The 23,786-nt window shown below is 42.8% G+C and overlaps 1 protein-coding gene across 13 annotated transcripts in view; it reads right to left on the bottom strand.

Annotated features, from left to right (window-relative positions):
• Positions 1-23,786, bottom strand: part of MYO9A (myosin IXA) — a 177,342-nt gene that overhangs the window by 40,752 nt on the left and 112,804 nt on the right. For 12 of the 13 annotated variants that reach the window (XM_085071095.1, XM_085071102.1, XM_085071098.1 and 9 more), the window contains 5 exons: positions 22,734-22,868; positions 9,744-9,865; positions 8,591-8,732; positions 7,685-7,880; positions 3,222-3,341 (listed from right to left, as the gene is read on the bottom strand). In XM_085071095.1, the coding sequence (XP_084927221.1) occupies positions 3,222-3,341; positions 7,685-7,880; positions 8,591-8,732; positions 9,744-9,865; positions 22,734-22,868 (715 nt within the window). The remainder of the gene's footprint in view (positions 1-3,221; positions 3,342-7,684; positions 7,881-8,590; positions 8,733-9,743; positions 9,866-22,733; positions 22,869-23,786) is intronic. The other variant, XM_085071106.1, reaches the window with a different exon arrangement.

Raw genomic sequence — 23,786 nt, 5'->3', positions numbered from 1 at the left:
TTTAACAGGACATATACTGCCCTCCTTACCCTGTTGAGATGTTATAAAAGCTAACCTTGGAGCTGAACACTGGGAAGGAGATCCCTGAAAAGGCTGATGGTCCACTTGGTTAGGTTTTTGCATCTAAAGGTGCCCAAATTCTGGAAATGTGAGCAAAAGAAAATTTGGGAGTGCACTGCCCCAGGTCACCTTTGAACCCTCCTGTGCTCCAAGGCAGGACTCCTGTTGAAAAGGTTTGGCATCTCCAGCACTGGAGGTTTTTGGAAAGCAAGCCAGGTAATGTATCCAAGTGCTTAACAATGCCCAGAGCTCAAAACTCTCTTTTCAATCCCTCTTTTTACCTTTTAAGCCCTTTTTTTGGCTACATTTCTTGTCCTGAGAGTGTTTTTTTATCTCTTTCAAGACTGGCATTTCTATGCCCAAAGTTGCTGGTTTAAAGCACCAGAAACCCATTTGTAAAGAGGGAAAAAATGGGAATAATCAGAAATCTACGTAAAACATTGTGTTAGTACTTTGTGTAGCTAGTTTTAGACTAGGAAAGCAGCTAGTATCTATCTGGGTCTATTTTTAATACAGATTAAATTAATATATTTTAATATGCCTGGATGCTTCCTCATTAAGGCACAGAAGACTTCCAGCCTAAAGCATTCCATGAAAAATGGGCTTTCATTGGTATTTCCAAGATTTTTTTAATCCATGCCCTTCTTTTTGGAGCAAAATCTATCTTCATTCCCTTTCCTGCACTCCCCACTAAAGAAAGAAAAGGCATAAAACACCTTTCAACCCAACAAGTCCAGCTGAAGTGACAAAGACAAGGTGGTATCAAATTATCCCTGTATCCACAACTGGCATTGCTTGGGAAAAGAGAATTTCTATTTCAGGCTTCCAGGTAACTGCTGCATCTAAACTGCACTGTGTTTCTGCCATCTCAGCACCTTAAGTGACTTGTTGATTAATAAAGGTCTCAGTACACAAACTGGGTTAAAGTGAATTGTTTTAGATACACCAAAAATAAAGACTTTACTATATTGTGCCATCACTTGGTTCTTTAAAGAAGGAATACAGGCAATAAAAGCTGCCATGTTGATGTAGCCCCCTTTCTGGGAAATAACGGGGGTTTTATAACTAGAAGGTAAAAAGGTCTTAGATTCCAGCTGCTGAGTTGCACATGATCTTTAAAATTCTGTATAGTCAATAGGGGCTATTAAATTGTAGGGATTGATACTCTGCAGGAAAGAACAACCTCTCACTCCCTTCATCCAGCTCAGGCACAGCTTGATTTGGTTTACACTTCAGGCAGAAAACTATTCTGATTTTTCAAGCATATTCTCTTCTCCTCAGCCAGAGTGTTTCAGAAAGAGGACTGATTTGCCTAACAAGACTTTGCCCTTATTGAGAAGAGCTTTGGATAATCTCTGTCTACTCCCTATGGACGAACATCAACCAGCAGAGCTCCAGTCTTGAATCAGAGGTGTCTAAACCCAGATCCTTGCTCCGGAGGAAATGGTGGATTCCAAGGCACCAGGGAAGCAGCTGATGGCAAGGGAAGAGGGACCAATTGTTTCCAGAAGCTGAATACCAAGGGACCTACAGAGAATCTCAATAAACTAATCAAATCAATTCATTTTTTCCCTTTGTTCAGAACTAATTGCACAGTTCAAGACAGGGAGATGACCTGGGGCCGCTCTCAAGGACTACATGGATGTATAACCTCATCTGACTTGAGCGAAAAGCCAGGTTCCCGGGGCCCAAAACCTGCTGGGTTCCCAACCAGAACGTTACACATGCTCCAAGCCCACTCCAACCTGCCAAAGCTGGGAGCCAGGGGAGCCAGGAGACACTCCGTGGGAAGATGGGAATGATCTTTGAATGCAGAACAGGAATTACTCGTTTGCTTGGTCAGATGCCAGTTCACAAACTATGGCAACCTTCTTCTTGGATCCACTGACTGGATTTATCCTAAGAGAGCCCAAACTGTATGGACAGACTACATAAGTGAGGTTTTAAGGTGTTGAGCTCAACACTGAGCTCAACTTCCTGCTTCCCACTAAATTTAAGCTCTAAATTTAAGCTCTTGAATTGTATGAATTTCCTTCTTCCCACCTAAGGAACTGCAGACTAAAGCCCCCAAAATCTCCTATATTGGTGAGCCAACATAAAAATTAAAATTCATTCATTAATTCAAAGTAAAATTACTCCGCTGATAATCATCTTCCTTTCCAATAGTTTCTTAGTAGTATCAGTAAGGTCATTTGGCACAACACCAATTAATAAAATCTAAAATCAAATAAAATTTAGTATCACTCCTTTGTATTTTTTTATAGCAGTGTTGGGAACTTGTAGGGGAAAATAACATAGTTAAATTAAGAATGAAAGCCTATAAACCACTGCTGCTCCCCCAACCCTACATGCTGCAGAAAGCACAGACACCTGATGAAAGGTTTCTAACAGGAAAACCATATTTGTGAAGATTTAACATGCACCTACTGTACTTACCGTGCTCAGCTCTGCAGAAAAAAAGTGGTTTGCACCTACACCTAAATTTCAGGAAGTTTAAGCAAGTTGAGCTGAAGCTTTGCTCATGCAAAGCAGCTCTAGTTCTGTCAGCTTTAACACACGACATGAAGGAAGAGAATAATGGCAGGAAAATGATGTATCTAAACATGAGAGCACCAAATATCTATTTAAATATAAAAATAAAATAGAGTAGTGCAGGCAAGAGTGTCCATGTTGTCATGCAGGATGAGTTTATTACATGACAGAGGAGTGAGGATGAAGAAATGGAGACCAAGTGCATTTTTACTCGACTCATTCTGTAAAATAATATTGACAACGCCTCTGTTTTAAGTAAAAGCCCTGGGAGACAGTATTTTCATAAGCTAAAGATATTTTTAAAGTCCAATGAAATCCAAATGAAGTAAAATTCCAGTTATATCAGCCTTATATCAGGAATATTCCTTATTAATGCCAGCGAGTAAATGGGAAAACCACCAACAAAATGATGCAAGATCTCAAGAGATGTGGGTTTGCTTTTAATTTGACTCTTCCAACTCTACCTAATCATTTCCCAACAGTATCAAAACTGCTCTAAGGCAGCTGGTTTGATCCTGGCAGGCTCCTCGGGCACTGTTTTTCACCCTTACAACAAGGAATGCACCTGGTTTCCATTCCTGGACATGTGAGTGTGATATCAGAGGGGAGGGCAGGTGGTGGAGCCTTACTGTACTTCTCCTCCTTGCACCTCTGCAGGATCTCTAAGCTCCTCTGATGCACTGGGTGGTGGAGAAAGCTAAAACTATCCACACTTTTCAAAACCGCACATGGCACTGCATCATCATGCCCTTGGGAAGCAAAATAAAAACAAACAAAAAAAAAATGGAGAGAAGAGAAAGATTATACAAGCAGAAATCAGGAGAGGGGAAGAACAAGCCTGAAGGAGCTTGTGGTTTGCATGTTTTTCATGCTTGACACAATTTAACTGCAATTTCCTCCGCACGGCGCCATGGCACGGGAGCAAAGGGCTGGACCACATCCCAATCCTAATTATAATCCTCATTAGCCAGAGCATAATCATTTGATAATCAGTCTGAGATTATTTGGGCAAAAAGTAGATTATTAGGTAAATCTTTACTTTTATTAACTTATTTTTTAAATCCTTTCTGTGCCTCTGCCCAGTGTTACCTGCAAATCCTTGCCCAGATGCTTTGTAACACCTGGAATTCTCATCTCGCATCCCAGTGCCACATTTTGCTCAGATTTTGGCAATTAAAAGGAAAAATGTAATTATTTGCATTAAGCATGGGTTCCATATTCCCTGAGGGCAGAGAACACAGTCTGGAGTTCAGCAGGATAGGTTTGAGCTGGAAGAAACCAGCTCAAACCTATCAGTGTGTGGCCAAGAGGACTTCCGATGGCCCAGCTGTGAGCACAGGGTGGAGGAGAGGTGACACCAGTGACAATGTACCAACAGGCAGCACTTCTCCATCATTGTTGGCCAAGTTCAGGATGTGTCTGATGCTCCTGATGAGGCGTGGGGAGGTCACTGCAGAGTCACCTTGTGTCAGCATGTATGGGAGCATTTCATACCAACACATCAAACCATCGCAAAGGACTGATCTGAACTTCCCACAGGAACACTGTCAAGGGGCATCTTCCTAACCTTAACACCACTGAGACCTCAAACACCAAGTTTTTGATTGCTGTCACCTTTATTTGGCAAATGCAATATTTTTTACTGATTATTTTGGGGGCAGCGGTTTTTTTGGTGACCAGCTTCGGGAATAAATCTGCAGAAACCAGTGGGATTATCTTTAAGTAGGAATTACCCAAGGAGCAATCCTCATTGGGCAAATCCAACTGCAAAGCCCACTGAGGGCAGCCACAGCCCCAGGATCATGAAACCTTCATCAGAGCAAGGATTTAGATCCAGCAAAACCAAATCTACACAGCCTGGATTGTATGAATGGTACAATTTTTTCCATTTTTAAGTTTTTACTAATGAAGAATTAAGAGGGTTTTGCATAATACATGTGCATTGATGACACAACAAAAAAAGTAAATCAGCTAAATTTCCTTCCAAAAAAGCTTGATAGTGTTCCTCTAATCTAAGTTCATTAACAAATCCAGTTCAAATATGTAGCTCTATTGAACCATTTCAAGCCTCATTGATAAACTTAGTAATAAAAACAATTAAAAATCAAATTATTGTCAAATTCCACCCTTCAGCTAAGTGCAGATTGCCTAATCCTGGCATCTTTCATTCGAGGAGTGTTGGCAACACCGTAAGAAGCATCACTCAGGCAGAACACAGAGGTACCAAACAAAATTCACAGTGACACCACTTTGCTGCTCTTCACCTTCAAGTTAACGAGGACAATCAAACAATCACCAAAAGCTGCACTATCAAAAGCACAAAAAAAGAAGAGTCCCCAAAGCCAGCAAGAAAAAATGCTGATTATCCTTCCAGAAGCATATGCTTGGCATGGAGGAGATGGACAAAAGGATGATGCAGAAAGGAAAAGCAAAATTTTGCAGAGCTGCTTACACATAAGCCAGGGATTTTTCTGAAAAATCCCCATTGGGTATTGCAAGCGTAAAAGCATGAGAGATCCAGTTGGGGTTCAGGCAAAGAGTGCAAAGAGCCTTTAATTGAAAGAAGCCACATTTTGGACATTTCCTTGCTCCCTCACTTCACCTGCCTGATGGACAGGGAAAGGACCTCAGAAACCAAGAATGGGCACCACGTCTTGAAAAAATATCTGTACAAATATGAAGTGCGTGCATGTGGATGAACGTATGAGAGAAGCTTTTCTTACTCTACCGTCATTTTATCAGAAGCTCTATGTCTGTGGGTAGGTAGATGCTCAAATCAGGCTAGTTAAAGCCATCAAGGTTTGATAAAAACCAAAATAAGCCTCAAATGTGTGCTATCTTTGGTTCTCTGCTTCTGTCTATCAAGATGGGGGAATTTTAGTGATACTTTGATAACCCACAAATGTTTTCTGCCGTAGAGGCAAAGCATCAATTTGGGCCTTTTCTGCATTATTTTGGAGAAAAGAAGGGACTTCCAGCACCCAGCAGTGGATGTTTCAGTCCACACCAGCCCATCCCACTGTCCTGGCACTGGTGAGCCTTCTGTCCATGTTCACCTCTTCCACAGCCACCTGCTTTGGTGATGGGATTTTGGAGGAGCACAACAGAATGGGAGATGGGTGTGAGGTCACACCAGCAAAAACACAACGAAAACATTGCTGCTGATCTCCCCTTGCTAAGTGTGACCTGGGCAAAGTCAGAATCCCAGAATGGTTTTGAGTTGGAAGAGACCTTAAAAATCATCCAGTCCCACCCCGTGCCATGGGCAGGGACACTTCCACTTGACCAGGTCGCTCCAAGCCCTGTCCAACTTGGATGGTCATGCTGGGACATGGTGGGTAGCTCTCCAAAGAGGGCAAGGACAGCTTAGTGATCCCAGCACGGCCACTGCTTGTAGGCCAAGTTTTCCCCATGGATAAGGTGTATCTCAGTATGGAATTTAGATTTGGGTAATCTTCTCCCAGGAAAGATGTCTGTATAATGGAGACTTTCTCACGACTTTTTCCCAGTTTGGTGCATACAGAAGTTCAGGGCATAAATGATCTGAGGATTGTTGGGAAGTTCAAGACAAACATTACCCAGCTTTCTGAGGGTTTGTTTGTTTTGCCTTTGACTCAAAACCCAGAAGGTACAAAGCACGAAGACATTTGAACACAGGCTAAAGGACATGGACAGATAAAGGAGCAGCAAAATGAAAAGGTTTAGAAATTCAGCCATCACCACATATTAGTTAATTTTGGTATGGAAAGAGAAGACTGCAAGAACTGAGTCTCAGAATTGTCTCAAAACCTCCTGGACTCACCCAGTTATATATATATATATCTATAATTATATCTACATATTGATATAGATATATATAGAGTGAGATATAAGTAAGTTTCTGTTACAAAGTCTGGACTGAAAAGCAGGAGTGAGGAGACAAGCATGGCAGTGAGCACGACCCGTTGCCAGAGACATAGAAAGCCAAGCAGGGCTTGAAATCATCTCTTGCTTCCCACAACTGAATAAATTTTTCCTGGATCGGCTCACTTGAGTTCAGCCTGGGGTTTATGCAAGATGAAAATGCAAAGATGGATTTTGGAAGTCACCTCTTTAGAGTGGCCTTTCTCCCAATGCAAAACACCTTTGCCATCCACCTCTTCAGTTACTCTGTCCAAAAATGCTGCCTTGATATGCCGGACAGACCCAGGCTTATGAGAATCAGCTTTTCTGCTGTGCCACATCTGAGAGGGGTCAAAGGAAGGACCTCAAGAGCTGATAGCTGACTTTTTGCCTCCTGCTCTTCTTGGGATTTGCTCCCAAAGAAATTATTCTTCCTGTTTGAAGAGTTTCCATCCCTATGCTCCTTGTCCCAGCCTCCCCGGCTCTCCATGATGCAGACTGATTACAAAATAATTCATGGTGCGGCTCTGCGCTTAATTTTAACCCAGCTGACATTTTCCCTGCTGAGGCTCTAATGCCATCATGGATTTCAAGCCCTCTTGTGCCCAGAAATGAATAGTAATAGCTTGTACCCATCTTCCCGAAATTGCTTTATGCAGAGAAATGGTCTAAAAGCACAGCCAGGTCTTGCCTGCCACAGCATGATGATGCACCATCACTTTCCTTTAATTTAATGCCCCCGTGATCACTGGTTCTGGATGACTGCAAAGCCATGAATTTTCCTAGACAAGAGACACGCTCTCCTGCAGCTGAAAGAGTGAACAGCTTGGAAAATTATAGGAAGATTTATTGCCTTTTCTTGTTTCCAGATGTAACTAATGGCCCAGGAACTCTTACAAAAATGATTTTCCTTTTTTGCTGGATAATTTGTATGTCTCTGTTTGAATGATTCGGGTTTTCCTATCCATGCATCCTACAAAAAGGAAAAATTAAAGCAGCAGTAAAATGAAAACATTTCCTTATGATTTGTTAAAATCCAAATGTACCTTTAAATGTGACTTTTGCAAAAAATCTACCTGTTATTTTAATGAGTTCTCTAATAGATTAAAAGCTCCGAATAAGTCAGGCTACTCCAAACAGTGCAATAACATATTAGACCTAAACTGCTGCTAGAAAACAGGTGCCAGGAGCAAGTGATGGACACACGTACCAGTTTTCTTCTCCACATATCGTTTTCCAGCCTCCCTAAACGCGACCATGGCCCTGAAGAAGGCCCTCAGAACAGCCCAGCGGAAAACAGCCACGGGATCAATGCTGATCATCCCACAGATGAAGGCGTTCTTGCTGCTCCTCAGGAGAGCAACGATGTCTGGGCGCATGTGATCCGTGTTCTTCTCTCGGAAATCCTAGGGAGGGAGAATGAAAAGGGAGAGAAAAGAGGAAAATTAACAATATCCACAAGATACTCCAGGTAGGATCTTCCAGTCTATCCCTGGGCCAGCAAAACTATTGAATCTGCTTATGCCTTTCTCTCCTGCTCCCATATCAGATATCTCTTTATGACCATCATCTCTTATCACGTGCATTTATTGCATCAGAAATATGATGAGAGATTTGCAGCTGCAAATCCAGAGGCTGTTTCTCACACAGGCTCATCTGCCCACCAGAATTCCTTCTGCTAATAACTGGCATGAATAGAAATAGGATCAGCTTTAGAATCGTTTGTGTGGAATTCCAGAAAGCACCTGTGGCAGTGGAATGCTGAGACCTAAGCACACATAACCTGTATTAGAAGTGACTAATGATAAGTAAAACATTGGGTTTTCTACACCAATCAAGCCCAGAAAGGCCACCAGACATCCAATTTCAACTCCTTTTTAGGGCGTAGCACTCAACTCAGTGCTCATCCCTGAATTCTTCCCAAAATGCCCATGTGGAGGAGAACAGGAAAACCCAGTCCCTACCACCTTTTCATTTCACCAAACACTTCTCTCCTGACCCTCACGTCTTCTCGAGTCAAGTCCTCTCCAAAACATATCTGTGGAGCCTCTGGGGCTCTCCTTCCCCACCCCAGATTTAGATGAAAGCAGTTCTGGGGAACAGCTGGGTGACAGACCTTGACTCCGTACTTCACTTTGCCTGCGTAGTGTTTGATGATGAAAGCTGGCTCCATCACCGCTGGGAATTCAATGTAGGAGTTCCCTTCATGTTGACGCTTGAATTTGTCCAGCAGTGTCTGGTTTGTGGCTTGAGGAAAACTGAGCGGAGAGAATTGAAAGAAAGAAGCTGTAAACACAATGCGAAAACTTTTCCACTTCTTTCTTGGTCACGAAAGGGAAAACAGAAACATTCTGAACTTCCACATCCGTGTCTACTTGAGCTGAGCCTCTTGGTAAGAGAAAGCCAGTCCTCCATCCTCCAACTTCATGGAAATCTGCAGCATGGTGATGTATTTCACAATGTTACTGAATTTAATTTGTTTTAGACCAGTACAGTATCACTGGGAGAGCATCACTGCTGGTCTCTGGTCAGCGAGACAAATAGAGGAAAAACCTGCAGGCAAATGGTGGGAAGAGATCTTGTGCCCTGGGCCACGTGGACCTGAGGTGACCTCAGCAAAACACCCTGGCCCTTCCCTGCCTTTCACATGGAGGGAACTGGCACAAGCATCCAATGGGAGAAGTGTTCTGCTCTGAAGTGTCCACACCAAGGCAGCCCCAGAAGCCACACGTTCACCCAAGAACTTCTCCCAAGACAGATGGATGCAATGAAGGATGCAAATCTGATCAAAATCCCTGATGCCCACGAAACCCTGTGGAAGTGCAGCCCCTATGGACGAGTGCCCTCACTTCCCTATGGTTCAATTTTCACCAGTCAATTGATAAATCCACCTTGTATCTCAATAACAGCACCTACATATCCTTCTTTAACTCATGCACTTGAGTGCAGCATCTTCACATTGTCACACCCCAAGAGACAAGGAGAGAAATGAAGAGTGAAGCAAAGAATACCTTTTCCCTTCCCTTTAATGGAAAAAATTCTGGAAAGGAATTTTAATTATTATTTTTTAAGGTTTTGTTCTCAGCTGGCTGATTCTCCACTCTGTGTGTTGCCACCTTGAAAACAACACTAGAGACACCAATCAGGCCAGTGAGCTATTAGCACCTTTCTGGGAAGGATTTTTTTCCAGAAAACTGAAGGATTTTAACTGAAAATGTTTTAACTGAAAAAACAAATCTCATTTCCAAAGCCAGCAGTTTACTACTCACTTGCTTTCTTCATCCAGCAGATGGAGCAGCCCTGTTGGCTTCTTGCTGATCAGGTTGATGCAGCTGGAGTTGTCTATGTAGTCGATGTTGTGCCAGCTAATTCCTTCTGCTCTATATTCCTCCTAAAAAAAAACAACCCACAGATGAAACAATGATGATTTGGTGCAAGCAAAAATAAAAGACAAAATCCAAAAGATTTTGTGGAAACTGATACACCATTTACCAAAACAAACATCTCTACTGTTATTATTCCATCAGGTCTTTGTGATGCCAAAGAAAAGGATAAAGAACCACTGCAAAAACCTGAACCAACGGGAGCCACAGAGCATTTTACAATTTCAGGCGCACCAGATGTTTGCTCAGACATGGGGTGGCTGTGTGGGAGTCCAGGCCTACCTGGCACTTGTGGATTCCCATTTTCCATTTCCTGGCTTGCTGCTAAATCACAGCACAGCTTGGGCTAGAAGAGACCTTACAGCTCATCTCGTTCTACCCCCTGCCATGGGCAGGGACACCTTCCACTAGACCAGGCTGCTCCAAGCCCTGTCTAACCTGGCCTTGGACACTTCCAGGGATCCAGGGGCAGCCACAGCTGCTCTGGGAAACCTGTGCCAGGGCCTCATCATCCTCACAGCCAAGAATTCCTTCCCCATATCCCATCTATCCCTGCCCTCTGGCAGTGGGAAGCCATTTCCCCTTGTCCTGGCACTCCAGGCCCTTGTCCCAAGTCCCTCTCCAGCTCTCCTGAAGCCCCTCTAGGCACTGGAAGGCACTTTTCTTCTCCAGGTGAACACCCCCAGCTCTCCCAGCCTGGCTCCAGAGCAGAGCAGAGCAGCTTCCGCCCTGGAATAGTTCCATTGCCTCCTCTGGACTCACTCCAGGAGCTCCACATCCTGCTGATGCTGGACCCCATGGATGGAGGTAGCTCTGCAGGTGAGGTCTCACCTGAGGGGGCAGAGGGGCAGATTCTCCTATTTCCCATACTTGGGGATCTGGGGGGTTTTGGAGTCTCAGCACACATGGCTGGGGTGTGTGGAGCCTCCTACCCATCAAAGTGTTACACAATTTGCATCAATTAATATTTAGTATTCAGCTGCTGGAGGGAAATGGTGGTACATCATATTAATTACACAGAAAAAGCAGTAAACCTCCCTTTCTTGCTTCCCTGGGCTCTGCTCTTCCATATCTCCCACTATTAATGGCTGGTACTCTACAGACTAATGAAGAGACCTCCAGCTGCACAAAGCCACTGCTCCAGGGCCAGCAGAACCACCTCTCTCTACAGTAAAGTGAGGATCTGCCCCCAAATTCAAGCTGAGGCAAAAAATGCTATTTTCCGCCAAAACAGCTCTAACCCTTGCTCTCCTCCTCTAACCTCATCTCCTCCAAGACAGACTTTCAACTGGATTACTTCAAGAAGTCTTATGCAGAAATTATTTTAGGGCATCTGGATGAAAGTGGAGTTTAAAAATTGTAATTTTTATCATATGTTTCAAGACTTATGACTCACTGTGTAAACAGAGATACTGGAACATGCACCTTACTCCATGTGTTGGGCAAAGTCCTACTGATCCAGCTGCATTTTTACTTCTCTATCACAGGACATTTTGATGGCAGAATTTAAGATAAAAAGGAAACAAGCCTCAAAATCTTAATATGATACATCTTTCTAACAGTCAGATTCATTATTTTTGTTGCCTCTGCCTTTATTTTGAATCTGAGCAGACAACTTTAAAAAAAGTATGTCCATCCAAAATTAACATGAACTCTACAGATATTCTTAGAACTAAAGAGCCTGAAGAGCTTTGAGACATTTCACAAGGAAATTTTTGCTAAAACAATCCCTACAAGGTCCTGAATTCAGTATTGGAGACATTGTATAATCTTACACCAACAATACAGACTTGTGTGCTGCCTTAGAAGGAGATTTTAACATCCCTAAAGCCTTTTGGGTTCAAAATATACAACATCCCATTGGGAAAAAAAATCCTGAAAATGAGGAATGACTCTGCATTATGAATTTTGTTTTCTCTTTTAATTTTTTAATCTTTTTCTTTTAGTTATTGTGGAGCAACCAGGACACAGCAGAACCTCACAACAACATTGCCGAGTCCCTGCTGAACAACAGGCAATCAAAAATCATAGATTTTATTAAAACTCGTGGCATTTTCAGTGCAAGCCAGAGAGAAGTCTCTACCCCGCAATTGCAGGCTGTGTATTTTGGAGCAGACATGAGCTTCTCCCAAGGGATTTCCCAGAGAGTCACTGGGAGTCAGCACCATCCATCAACCGCCTGCTTCCGACAGCCCCTTAATGGAGTGCAGGGTCCATTAGGCCCAGCTTTGCCAGCTCAAGAATGGTCAGGAGCACACGGAGAGCCATAAAACCTTGTTGTGATGAGACAAGAGCAGCAATATTTCAGTGGTGACAGGTGGGTGTTACTGGACTTACATATTTATTATCATGACTCCTTGTTGAATTACTTGTTGGGGAGCATTACATTTTTTGCCCACACAAAAACCCCTCAATTATGTAGCGTTTTAAGCCTTCACACATCAAAATGGGGCACAAACTGTTGCTCTGCTCTAAAAGGCCTCTAGACATCCATAACTCCTCATGGGACATTCAGCAGCTGCGCAGCAAATGTGCTGTGAAATTCTTCTGACCACATTAAAAACCTGTGCTGCTCCTGAGATCGATGCAAAAGCACTGATTAGCAATGCCAGATATGGAATTTTTTAAAATAGTCCAGTAAATGACCACAAAAGGCCAGAGTTCAAGGTCTCTACTTCTCTGGGCTCATTTTCAGCTGCTCCACAGACCTGATGGTCAGTCATCATATCCCTTCTGGCCTCGCTTCCTTCAGCTGCAGGATTTTGGCTAATTCCCCCTCCTCTGCTCCTTTTTCCTCTGGGCTGGGTCAGAAACACTCACTCCCAGGCTCTGGGGTTGTTCCCTCCCTTCCATCCCCACTTCCCACTGTGGCCAAATGAGAAGACAGATTCAAGTCCTCAACGAACAACCTTTTCCACAATAATTCAGAGATTTGCTCTCTTTTCAAGACAGGCAGCAGGAACCACTCCAGAGCAACTACTCCAAAGCTTAAATGGAAATAAATTCCACTTATTCACTTTTTCCTAGCATTTTTCCAGTTCTTGGTTTCGTTGCCTTCAGGAACTCAGCTCAGGAGATACAACTATGGCTTTGGGATCGGCTGATGTAATTTCTGGGGTGTTTGCTGGTCTGCAGAACGCCCTGGAGACTGTCCACAGAAAGGCAGAAGCTTCAGGATAAAATCACTGCTGTCCATTAAATGTAACTAAATTGCAGTTGTTAATATTCCATATGATTCCTATATTCATCTTCTAATGACCACCCTCCTGCAGAATTCAGGAGATACCTTTAAAAGTTACCTCCAAACTATTCCTTCACCTCTGAGTAGGACAACAAAGCCTCTGCCATCCTTTGATGGATGCAGGGTCCTGGAGCACTGGAATATTTAGGAATTCCATTCAAACAACATGAGGTTTTCATTTAACAAGACAAAGACAGCATGAAACACTTTCAGTCCATCCAAACACAAACCCCTAAAGCTGGAGGCTGATTAAAAATCAGCTTAAATTTATACCTTGATTTAAAACTAAGTTATATTTAGGGGCAAATCCAAATGTCCTATTCCTGGAAGACCATCTTTACATTAAGAACCAAATTGTTGACATTACCACTATACGCAAAAGTTTCTAGTGCAGTGAAGTCCATGGAGCCCCACTTTTGGCATCCTCACTGCCAATAACAACATGAGGATTTACTCCTCCCATCCCTGGATACCTGAAACCTGGTCTGCTGGAAGGTGGAATAATGTAAGGTCACTGGAGAGAAGAGTACTGAGATCCCAGGCTTGGCAAAAGAAATGGAGCAAAGAACTAAAAAAAAAGACATTTGGGGTTTTTTAGAGTTCAGCAGTTCCATATTTTCATTTAATTATTGGGTGAGATGCTACAGATTGTTCTCCAGGTCACCTGTGTGGACTCCACGAGGAGATTCGTGCTTCCCAAGTGGGAATTCACAAACAGCTTTGCTGCCCTGAGCATGAAGTGAGATATTGGTAGTATGTCAGTGTGGGGTCACTGAAGGGATCTGAATAAAACACAATTTATGATGTTCAAATATATTAAAAAAAGATATAAAATGGGGATGCAGACTTTGAAATGCTTGTGGAATACAAAGTCTAATCTTTACTCTCACACAGCGTTACCTGAGGCAAAGCAGCATGTAAAATTTGGGGTACCAAACAAATAGAATGATGCAGAACATCCAGTATTTTAAAGTAGGAAAATTACAGGAATTCTAGGAAAGGGAGAGCTGTTAAAGCCCTATTAAAGAGAAACCCTGACTGCCTACACTGACCCAGACTGTGAATGCTGTCCATGACACAGAATAATGAGTTTAAAACTAAAATACATATGCTAAGCATCAGGAAAACCTTCCCAACAGGGCTGCAAGGCCTGATGGAACCCCTCCTGCTAGGAACAGAAAATCCTGTAATTTTATAGTTGGAGGTGTTGAGAACCAAGTCCTGTTATCTTTACAGGAGTGTTGGACCAGTTCTGTTATCAGGACTTTATTTCGGTGCTAAACCAAACCAAAACACCCCAATCCAGGGTGGAATTAAAGATTTCTTTATCCTGAGTAGGAGAAAACACCCACAAGCTCAACAAAATCTTGGAGGTGCTGGAAAATGTCTTTACACCTCCACATATGATCATCAATTACTCCATATCCAGTCACAGTCATCAGTAAATAACTTCAAATGCTAAAAAGCACAATTAGGGGAGAAAATATTAAATACTATTTTAAAACTCACACTTATCTAGATATGGTACCTAACTGTGATAAATATGATACCTAAATAAAATACCTGAACTCTCTTTTTGGAGTGTGATATTCCCTGGGGGCTGCTGCTCCCCAGAATCATGCGGTAAAATTCAGAGGTAGTTGGAGGGAGGGACCAGGGCCTTAAAAACTTCGGAGAAGAAGAAATGCAGAGAAGAAATGAAACATGATAAAAATACAAAATAAAAGTAATAACAAATTCCCCATCTGTCTAAAAGCACAAAACTCAGGGTTTAGCAAATTTATATCAAAAGATGGTGAAAAATCCCACCTAAAGATAAAGGTTTTGCCACAATATATGAAATCTGTTGCCCTATCATGGGATATCAAAGATGCAAATTTTCCCATGATTTAAAGAGGTCTGGAGGGCTTTGGGCATCCATCCACACATCTTGCAAGCCCAAAGCTCTTGAAAATCCCTCAGTGTTTCAGTGCCCTGAAGGCAGATGTCTTATCCCACAGGGATATTGCTATTAGTCACAGTGAGAATTGAGAAACAGCCCCCAAAATAACATTTAAAAACCCCAAGAGCAGCAGAAACCCCTATCAGCTCATTCACCTTCTCCCAGGCAGAGCTAGACCAGATCTAGGAGTTTATCTACTCCAGCCTTTCCTTACTGAGGCATAGAAATATGTACCTTGTTTACATAATGAAAATTCCCGAATTAAAGTGAGAAATCAACTGAAAAATCCCTTTTCCCAGCGTAATTCCATGTGGGAACATTTCCCATCGTGCTCCTGTCATAAAAACTCATGTAATCCAGAGACATATGATCAACAGGCAGCTACTTTTGGATGTCTAAATGTATATATTTGGCATAAAAATTCCCGACTAAACAGAAGGGTGTGAAATTCCTCTCTTCTTGCCTTGAACACCATCTGCTTCAGCTTCAGGCAGCATTTGCAAAGTGAGAAACTAGGAATTAACCCCCCCTTCCACATCTCTCTCCATTTCTAGCTGAATTCCTCATCTTAAAATAATCCCAAAATATTTTTGTATGATATGTTCAAAAGGGTCATCAGTATATGAAAAATTAAAGAAGCTAAACCTCATAAAAGCTCTTTTCTGGATATGTCTGGACACATTTGCATCCTAAAATCCATCCTGAGAAGCTTGGGAAAACTTGTCCACAGCTGGAAATGGCAACAAGGTGTGGGGGAATCTCTCCACTAAGGATTCATACATCCAGGAATGAACCCATCCCATGGAGGATTAATTGCTTGTTGAGCAAATGGGCACCGTAAGCCAGGCCCAGTAGAATCATCCCAGCATAAACTGATGATTAAAATGAGTTAGATATAATAAATCCATGGGAAAACATAATTATTGGAAAGTTCATGAATGAGTGAGACCAACGGCTGGTCCTTGGTCTGCTTGTGCTGCAGACAGGGTGGATGCCTTGAGTTCCTCACATCCCTCCAGGAGAAGATGCTGAGGCTTTCATTTAGGAATGAGAATTTTTATGTTTGTTTTCAATTTCAGTAGAAAAGGAATTTATACATGCAGCCATATATATAGACATATACATAACACATATATTTTTTAACTGTGTGCCCACAGACACAACAAGTGTAAATACTTAGCCACATTCTCTAGGAATACACAATCTATAAACAGGTTTTTAAGGCCCCCTCTGTCCATAATAATGGGGGTCAGGGCAGGGGATCTGATGAGCCTTCCCTTGGTCCAAGGTTCTCCTTGAGATGGTTGCCTTCCAGGTGACCAGTTCAGCAGCTCCTCAGCAAATGCCAAGTGAATTTGGTTTTATTCTAAGGCTGATGCTTCACCCACTGATAACCTCCTCCCTGCTGTACATAGGCAGATTTGAATTTATTGGAATTTGGACTGTCCATCATGAAAGTGTTATAAACCAGCAGGTTCAGCCCAGGAAACCATGTGCCAGCTCCACATCATCCATCTCTGACCTCACATCAGCTATCTCTGAGCTCCACTGGCAACAGGGTTTCAATAATAAATTATATTTTGCTCTCAAAATGGGCAGAATTGGGTTTGCATGGTTCAGCTGGCAGCATGCACACTGCCATGATCCCACGGGCTCCCTTTGCAGGAGCATCTTCTTCCCAAGCTGCCCTTATACAGCCAGGAGAAGTGTGAGATTAACATTGCTGCGTGATCTGCGGGTGGATCAATTCCTTTAATTTCTTGCCATCAAGATTTACGAGGAAAAGAAATATCTCTATCTGCACCTAGCAACACCTTGGAAGACGGATCAAAATTAGAAGATGTGAAGGGACATCCACAGTGGTCATGGTGAGCACCAGACTGGTCTTTGATGCTGAACATCTCCTCCCCCTTCCTGTTCTACTCCACACTTGTGTCAATTAACACACTAACTCCTGATTCCAATCCTGCCACAACAGGACAATTTTTAGGTCAGTTGAAGTATTTTAGAGGCTTTTAGAGATTTCTTGCTCATCATCTTGTTTAAGGAGAGAGGTCACATTGCCCAACTCTGTCCTATAAAAATCCACCAGCAGAAACACAGAATGGTTTCAAGATCTTCTGATTCCAAGATCTCCTAGTGTGGACATCTTCCACTAAACCAGGTTGCTCCAAGTCCCATCTAACCTGGCCTTGGACACTTCAGGGATGGGGCAGCCACAGCTTCTCTGGGCAACCTGTGCCAGGTCTCCAACCTTCACAGAGAAGAGCTTCTTCCCACTATCCCACCTATCCCTGTCCTCTGGCAGTGGGAAGCCTTTCCCCTTGTCCTGGCACTTCCAACCCCCTTTCATACCATTAATAAACAAAAATTGGTATCCCTAGTAGTCTGCGCATTTATTTAGCCACTACATCTGAGTAGGCGCCAGGTTTAGCAGAAAACATCATCTAACCGGAAAAAGGAAGGAACCAGCTCAGAGGAGAGGAAAAAAGCTCAAGAGATCATGGTGACTCGGGAGAGGGATAAGGGCACTGAGAGCAAGGCACCTGGGACTTGGGGAGTTACAGCAAGGAGCATGGGATGAGGGATGGGCTTGACAGATACAGCACTTCCCTGCACCAGGATTAAATTAAAGGACAGGAAATTACACATGAGGAGAATTGAAACTGGATGATCTTTCAGGTCCCTTCCTACTCAATCTAATCTATGTAGCAGAACATATATAAATAACAGATTAGGATATATCTTAATACGTGTTATACATTATATATTATATTTACATATAATGACTGCTCATCATCTGCAGAAACCCAGAAATAAGTGGGTGGCAAATGAAGGCCTCTCAGACCCAGTCCCAGACATGCAACAACCATGGACTCAAGGATGCTGGAAGGACCCAAGACAAAACTTTGGGGGACTGATGATGGATTCCAGAATCACTGAGCCTGGAAAAGCCTTCCAGACCTTAGAGTCTAACCAATGACTGATCCCCACCTTGCCACCAGCCCAGAGCACTGAGTGCCATGTCCAGTCCTTCCTTGGACATCTCCAGGGATGGCAACTCCACCACCTCCCTGGGCAGCTCCTTCCAATGCCTGACCAGCATTTCCAGGAAGAAATTCCTCCTGATGTCCAAGCTAAACCTGCCCTGGCACAGCTCTGACCAGAGTTGTCTTTCATTTCACTCTGTGGTTCGAAATCTTCCTACCCTGCAGATACAAATTAAACAGCTCTCGGCATCCTGATTTTTATTAGTATGATTTATGTGCTCTAAGCATCCTCCTCTTCCCCCAAATGTGAGTTGCATTCAATGGCATTCTGCCAAATAATAAATCAATAACTAGTGCAGCTTGTTCTTTCTCCACGGGTCATGTGGCACGCAGCTGATGGCAGCATTTCTCAGAGGGCAGCCGCTCTGCCATCTCCAAGGAAAACAGAAATTTGAACTGAGCCTCCCAGGCCTCAATGGTTGACTTCTGATGGTTGGCTTTTGTCTTCAGAAGCAATAAAGAGATGTTAATGCCTAACCAGTGATGAGATACAGAAAAAACCCTGGCTGGAAGGAAGGGAAGAGTGTTCCAAGCAGTAGGAGAAAGACCCTTTTTCATAATTTAAGTATTTTAAATTGATGGTTTTTTTAAATTAACTTGTTCCCACTGTGATGAATGAACTGTTGCAATGTTCACAGAGCCACAGAATCATCAAGGTTGGAAAACTTTATTGATTAAACTCACACTTATTTAAATATGATATCTAAATACAATATCTAAGCATGATAAATATTATATTCAAGTAAGATATCTAAACTCATTGTAGAGCATCACGTTCCCTGGGTACTGCTGCTCCTCAAAATCATGAGGTGAAATTCAGAGGCGGTTGGAGGGAGTGACCAGACCTCCGAGACCATCAAATCACACCTTCAACTAAGCTCTGCCATGATTTAGTCCAGGCTGTCAGATCTCTCCACCTATTGAGCAGGACCAGAAAACCCTATAGACCTCCCAAAATATTTATGGAGCTTTGGACAGCTGAGTAAACATTCCATATGAGGCATTATCCTGATGAAATTCAGTTTTTCAATCTGAGCAGGCTGGTATCTGCTGGCTGGGACATCAAGCTCACCAGGGACCCCACCAGAAAACAGACTTCACTGAACACCTGAGCTCCTGACAGTTGATTGTACTCCAAATTATGTATTTTTTCAGCCTCAACCTTGGTTATTTATTGATTTTTTTAAACAGTAAGAGCATGCCCTTGAAACTGAGGTTTGGTGGGTAAACAAAAGCTGGAAAATGAAGAAGAAAGGAAACTAAATAGCAGTGGATGGAAAGCTACAAGGTAAGTCCTCAATCTTTACAAAGCATCAGCTGAAACAGGGAAAGGTGGGTGAGGTGGGGAGAACCAGATGCACCACAGCAGGGATGGGGGAAGATCAGTGAGGACAAAGACAATAAAGTTGGGAGAATGGGATACATGAAGAAATGAAAACTTGTACTCTTGACTCTTAAACTACCAAAGACATGGAAACTTGGAGGAAACTCTGATGATGGGTGGTATGGTACTGTGACCTCCAAACTACATCTTCATCCCCAGCAATTGTTTAGTGCAGTGCCCTTAAAATAAACAAACCCAAGCAAAAGGCAAGGTGCAATGCAAAGCCACTGTCTTCCTATTTCGGAAGCACCTGGGTGTTCTGATTTTTAGGGCAGCTCTGGGCTTATCTGATCTGCACAGGAGGCCACTTGATGAGGGCACAGGGATGAAGCAGGGCTGGGGAACTGAGAATCACTGCTGAGGTGATGCTCTGACAGCACCCAATGAGTCCAAGAGTGACGGGGACATGTCACCTGAAGACACTACCCCAAGGGAGGGATGGTGAAGGACTCCCCACCTTTGTGCTGCCCAGAGCAAACTCCACGAGGCAGCACTGAGCACTACCAACCCCTTACCCAATCTCCCTCCAGGAACCTGTGAGATACATGGGGAGGAGAAAACCACATTACCTCTGTGATGGGGCAAGGTCACAACTCCTGCCATAGCTACCTTTCTACATTAATAAATGGCTTGTCATTGATCTGAATCCAAGAGCAGACCAGGATTTATAAGGTCTTTACCCCTATCCCATGATCAGCTCCAAGAGAAGAGGTTGCTCCGGCAAAGGCCTTTGCAGCCCCTCAGTCACAGCAAAAGAGCTGTTGTATTTTTGGGAGGCACCAGGCTGAAGCCCGAGGATGCCTCAGTGGTTGTTTGCAAACCCCTGGAAATAGAGCTGTCTTCAGACAGAAGGTTTAAAAAAAGATTTACCAGACACATTGTATTAGATTTCACCATGAAAAAAGGGGAAAAGATGTTAAAATAATCCCATGGTTCTCCTAGAGGACTGTGGAGGGTATTTTGCTTTCCATAATGTCAGCAGCATGTCACGGCAACAATTCCATCGCGGCTAAATGCTGTTTTGGCCAACAAATTCAACTAGAATTTCAAGAAAAATTGTGACTATTTAAATTTGTCTTTTTTGTTTTTAGCAGAAGTGTCTGAGTATCTCAGCAGTCTCTCTTCAGCCTCCTGAAAGCTTTGGAAAACCAAGAAGGATTCAGAGGAGGTTCTATCCACTTCAGGTCCTCATCATCAAGACATCAAAGAAACCATTATAAAGCCACGGTACTTCAGACGAATTCACATTTTGAAGTAACAGAACTATTTTGGTGTCCAGAAACACAGTATTAATTCCCTGGTCTTTATCTGTAGACTTGTGACTATCATTAAATGCCCAGTTGATCTTTGGGCCAGTGAGGAAGGAAGGAAATTCTGAAGACCCAAGATCTGCATATGCATCCTCAAGCTTTCTATCCATTGAATCCACTCCTCCACACACAGCTGGAATTCCAGGGAAAGTAAATGGTTAAACCATTCAATTCATTTGCCCAAGAATCAGCGCTCGTGCAGCTGCACAGCTTATTTGTATTTATAGACTCAAACTATGCCAAGATGCCTGAATTTTCCAGCAGCAGAGTTGCAGTGCTCCAGCCAGGATCCAGGATGACATGCTCCGGCATTAAGAACTGGAACACGCCCTTTGCAGTTCTATGGCTCTGCAACTGCTCCACGTATCCATACAGCAAATACTGACTCCAGTGACTTCACGTGCTTGACAGATTTCCAGGAGAAAGCTAATTACCTCTGAAGCTGCTCCAAGAATTATGGATTACTGCACTCAGGACCTCTGTGTATACCTCAGGCTTGGGGGAAGCACTGACCTGCTAAGAAATCTCAGCCCAGTAACAGGAATTCCCTCATGGATGACAGCATCTTGGCAGAAGCTGCCGAAACCCCACCTCACCAAGGAATCATCTGTCTCCAGCTTTCAGCAAGGGTCCTCCTTCCCAGAGTCTCTTCTAGGAAGTGTATGATAATGTTTAGAAAAAATCCAGCTGGTTTGGCTTTGCAATAGTATCAGAGTTTGCATTTTTATGGTGGATAATGGGAAAATAAACCTGTTCCTAGAAATAGATAAATTTTCCCATTCTTGGAGCATCTATTGAGTAGGGTGCACACGCATACATACAAAGGCCACTTGAAAAACTGAAATTAAATGGGTTTGAGCAGCTCTGCTCCACCTAATTGACCAAAACCAAAGAGATTTAACAGAAACCATCAAATTCATGAGCAAACATTCCCCAAGTGACCCACTCAGGGATATATTACTTGTTTTTGAATATTCTCATATTCAAGGCAACTTTTCCTTCTGAATTTTCCAATCTTGGATAACAATGGAAAGGCCCTAAATAAAACTACCAGGGTTTTTGGGAAGGGCTGGGTTAATTCTGTAATGATGATAAGGAGGGTACCCCTTGGCTTCCCCCAAGAAGGATTTCAACTGCAGGGAGGACATGCAGACTGGAAAGTCCAAACAAAGGCATTTTGAAGGTCTCTAACATATTTCCTTTATTATACAGCCCAATAATAGTTGCCCATCCATGAAACAACACATACTTTCCGTTTTCGCGTCCTGCTTGTTATTGGATAATAAATAGAGAACCTCCTCCCATCAATCTAATCTATCTTGTGTATGTTACCTGCTGGATTGCAGCCTGTATTTTTGTTATCTCTCTTAAGTGCATTAATTTGAGGCTGGAAAGCAGCACCTGTCTTAATAAACCTAAAGCAAAGCTGAAAGTTCAGCCTTTCCTAATCTGCCAGGGCTATTGAAGGTTTTAACGCTCTCAAGTCTGACCTTGGAGAATGCATGAGAGTGACATTTCCCCTCACCTCCCCAAATCAACAGTGGAAAGCAAAAAAATACTGGAAGACTGGGAAGACTTTTTCATTAGATACCAAAAAATAACTTCAATGTGATATTAAATGACACAGCAGCAAGTCCAGGCAAAGGCAAGGAAGGAATTGCTCATGGACGAGCCTTCTGAGCACATGTCAAAGAGACAACAGAGCAATGGTTAAGGTATTAATGCTGTTTTTGGAACCCAAAATGTTTATTTTAAACCAGCAAATGTCTGGCTGCATTTTATTCTACAGGTGGTAGCTTGTCATATCATCAATTAGAAGTTAAATTTGAATAATTCAGTGTACACTCCTTAACAAAACAGAATTAAAGGGACAATTTAAGAACTTTATCAGGGCCACAAAGTCATGTCAACACTCAATGGCATCAGAGAGTAAATACTTCCAGACTTACCTGTTCCAGTTTAAAGATGTGTTGGTTGAAGTAGTGTTGCAAGCGCTCATTGGCAAAGTTAATGCAGAATTGTTCAAAACTATTGTTTTCATAGTCTTCAAACCCAAAAATATCAAGTACTCCAATGGATAAAGTCTGCAAGAAAAGTAAGAGTGAAGATTAGAATAAAATAACATAAAGTGGATTATTTGTACACGGTACATAATCAAAAGTATACAGGCAGAATTAAATATACTTAATACCAGGAATTTTAGTGGAATTGTTGATATTGTGCCATCTGGAAGACCTCCCCAAATCAGAGAGATAACATGTAACTTTAGATATCTGGACAGAAGGGCTCATTCTAAGAGAAAAGCCCTTTGAGAGGTGAAGTTTTTCTTAATCACAAAAAAAAATGGCCATCTCTGAAGTAACCTGAGGCCCATTCCAAGTCTTCCATTGGATTTAACAGTATTGATCTTTACAGGCGAAGAACGGGGATAGGCTTGGGAAACAAAGCTTGCACCGTGAACACAACTCACAAGGTAAGTGCAGTGTCCAAGCAAACTAAAATAGTATCACAAATAATGCATCCACCTCATGGATCAGATGATGGATGTTTGGGTGCGCCGAGTTGCTCCCGCCTCACCGAAAGGGGGAATTAATGCAAAAATAATACTGCTGCTGGAAAAGAGGGTCCAAAGCCCTACTTAACACTCAGCCCTAACTGCTGTCCTAGACCTGCCCACATGATCTTCCCCTGTGACACCTGGCTGTGTCCACATGGCTCTTCTGCTCTCTGGCACCTTTTCCCACCAGCTCCTGCCAGTCTGGGATGACGGATATGGAGAGGCGCTGTGGCTAGCACAGGTTTTTCCCATGAGAAATTTTCTTGTGTTTTATAAATAAAGATAAAGTTTGGATGTTGTTGGAACAGTGTCTCAGAACTTGGACAGTGCAGGCCTGGCCAATCAGGCCTGGGGGAAGGCTTCTGACTGACCAATCTGGGTGACTTTTGAGAACTCTATATATGTGATGAAATCAAAACAATAAAGGTCATTCCTTCTTGCCACT

This window comes from Lichenostomus cassidix, chromosome 10 (assembly GCF_008360975.1).
Source record: "Lichenostomus cassidix isolate B80296 chromosome 10, HeHo_3.0, whole genome shotgun sequence".
Classification (NCBI taxonomy): Eukaryota; Metazoa; Chordata; class Aves; order Passeriformes; family Meliphagidae; genus Lichenostomus; species Lichenostomus cassidix.
This window is presented reverse-complemented; position numbering and strand designations above follow the sequence as displayed.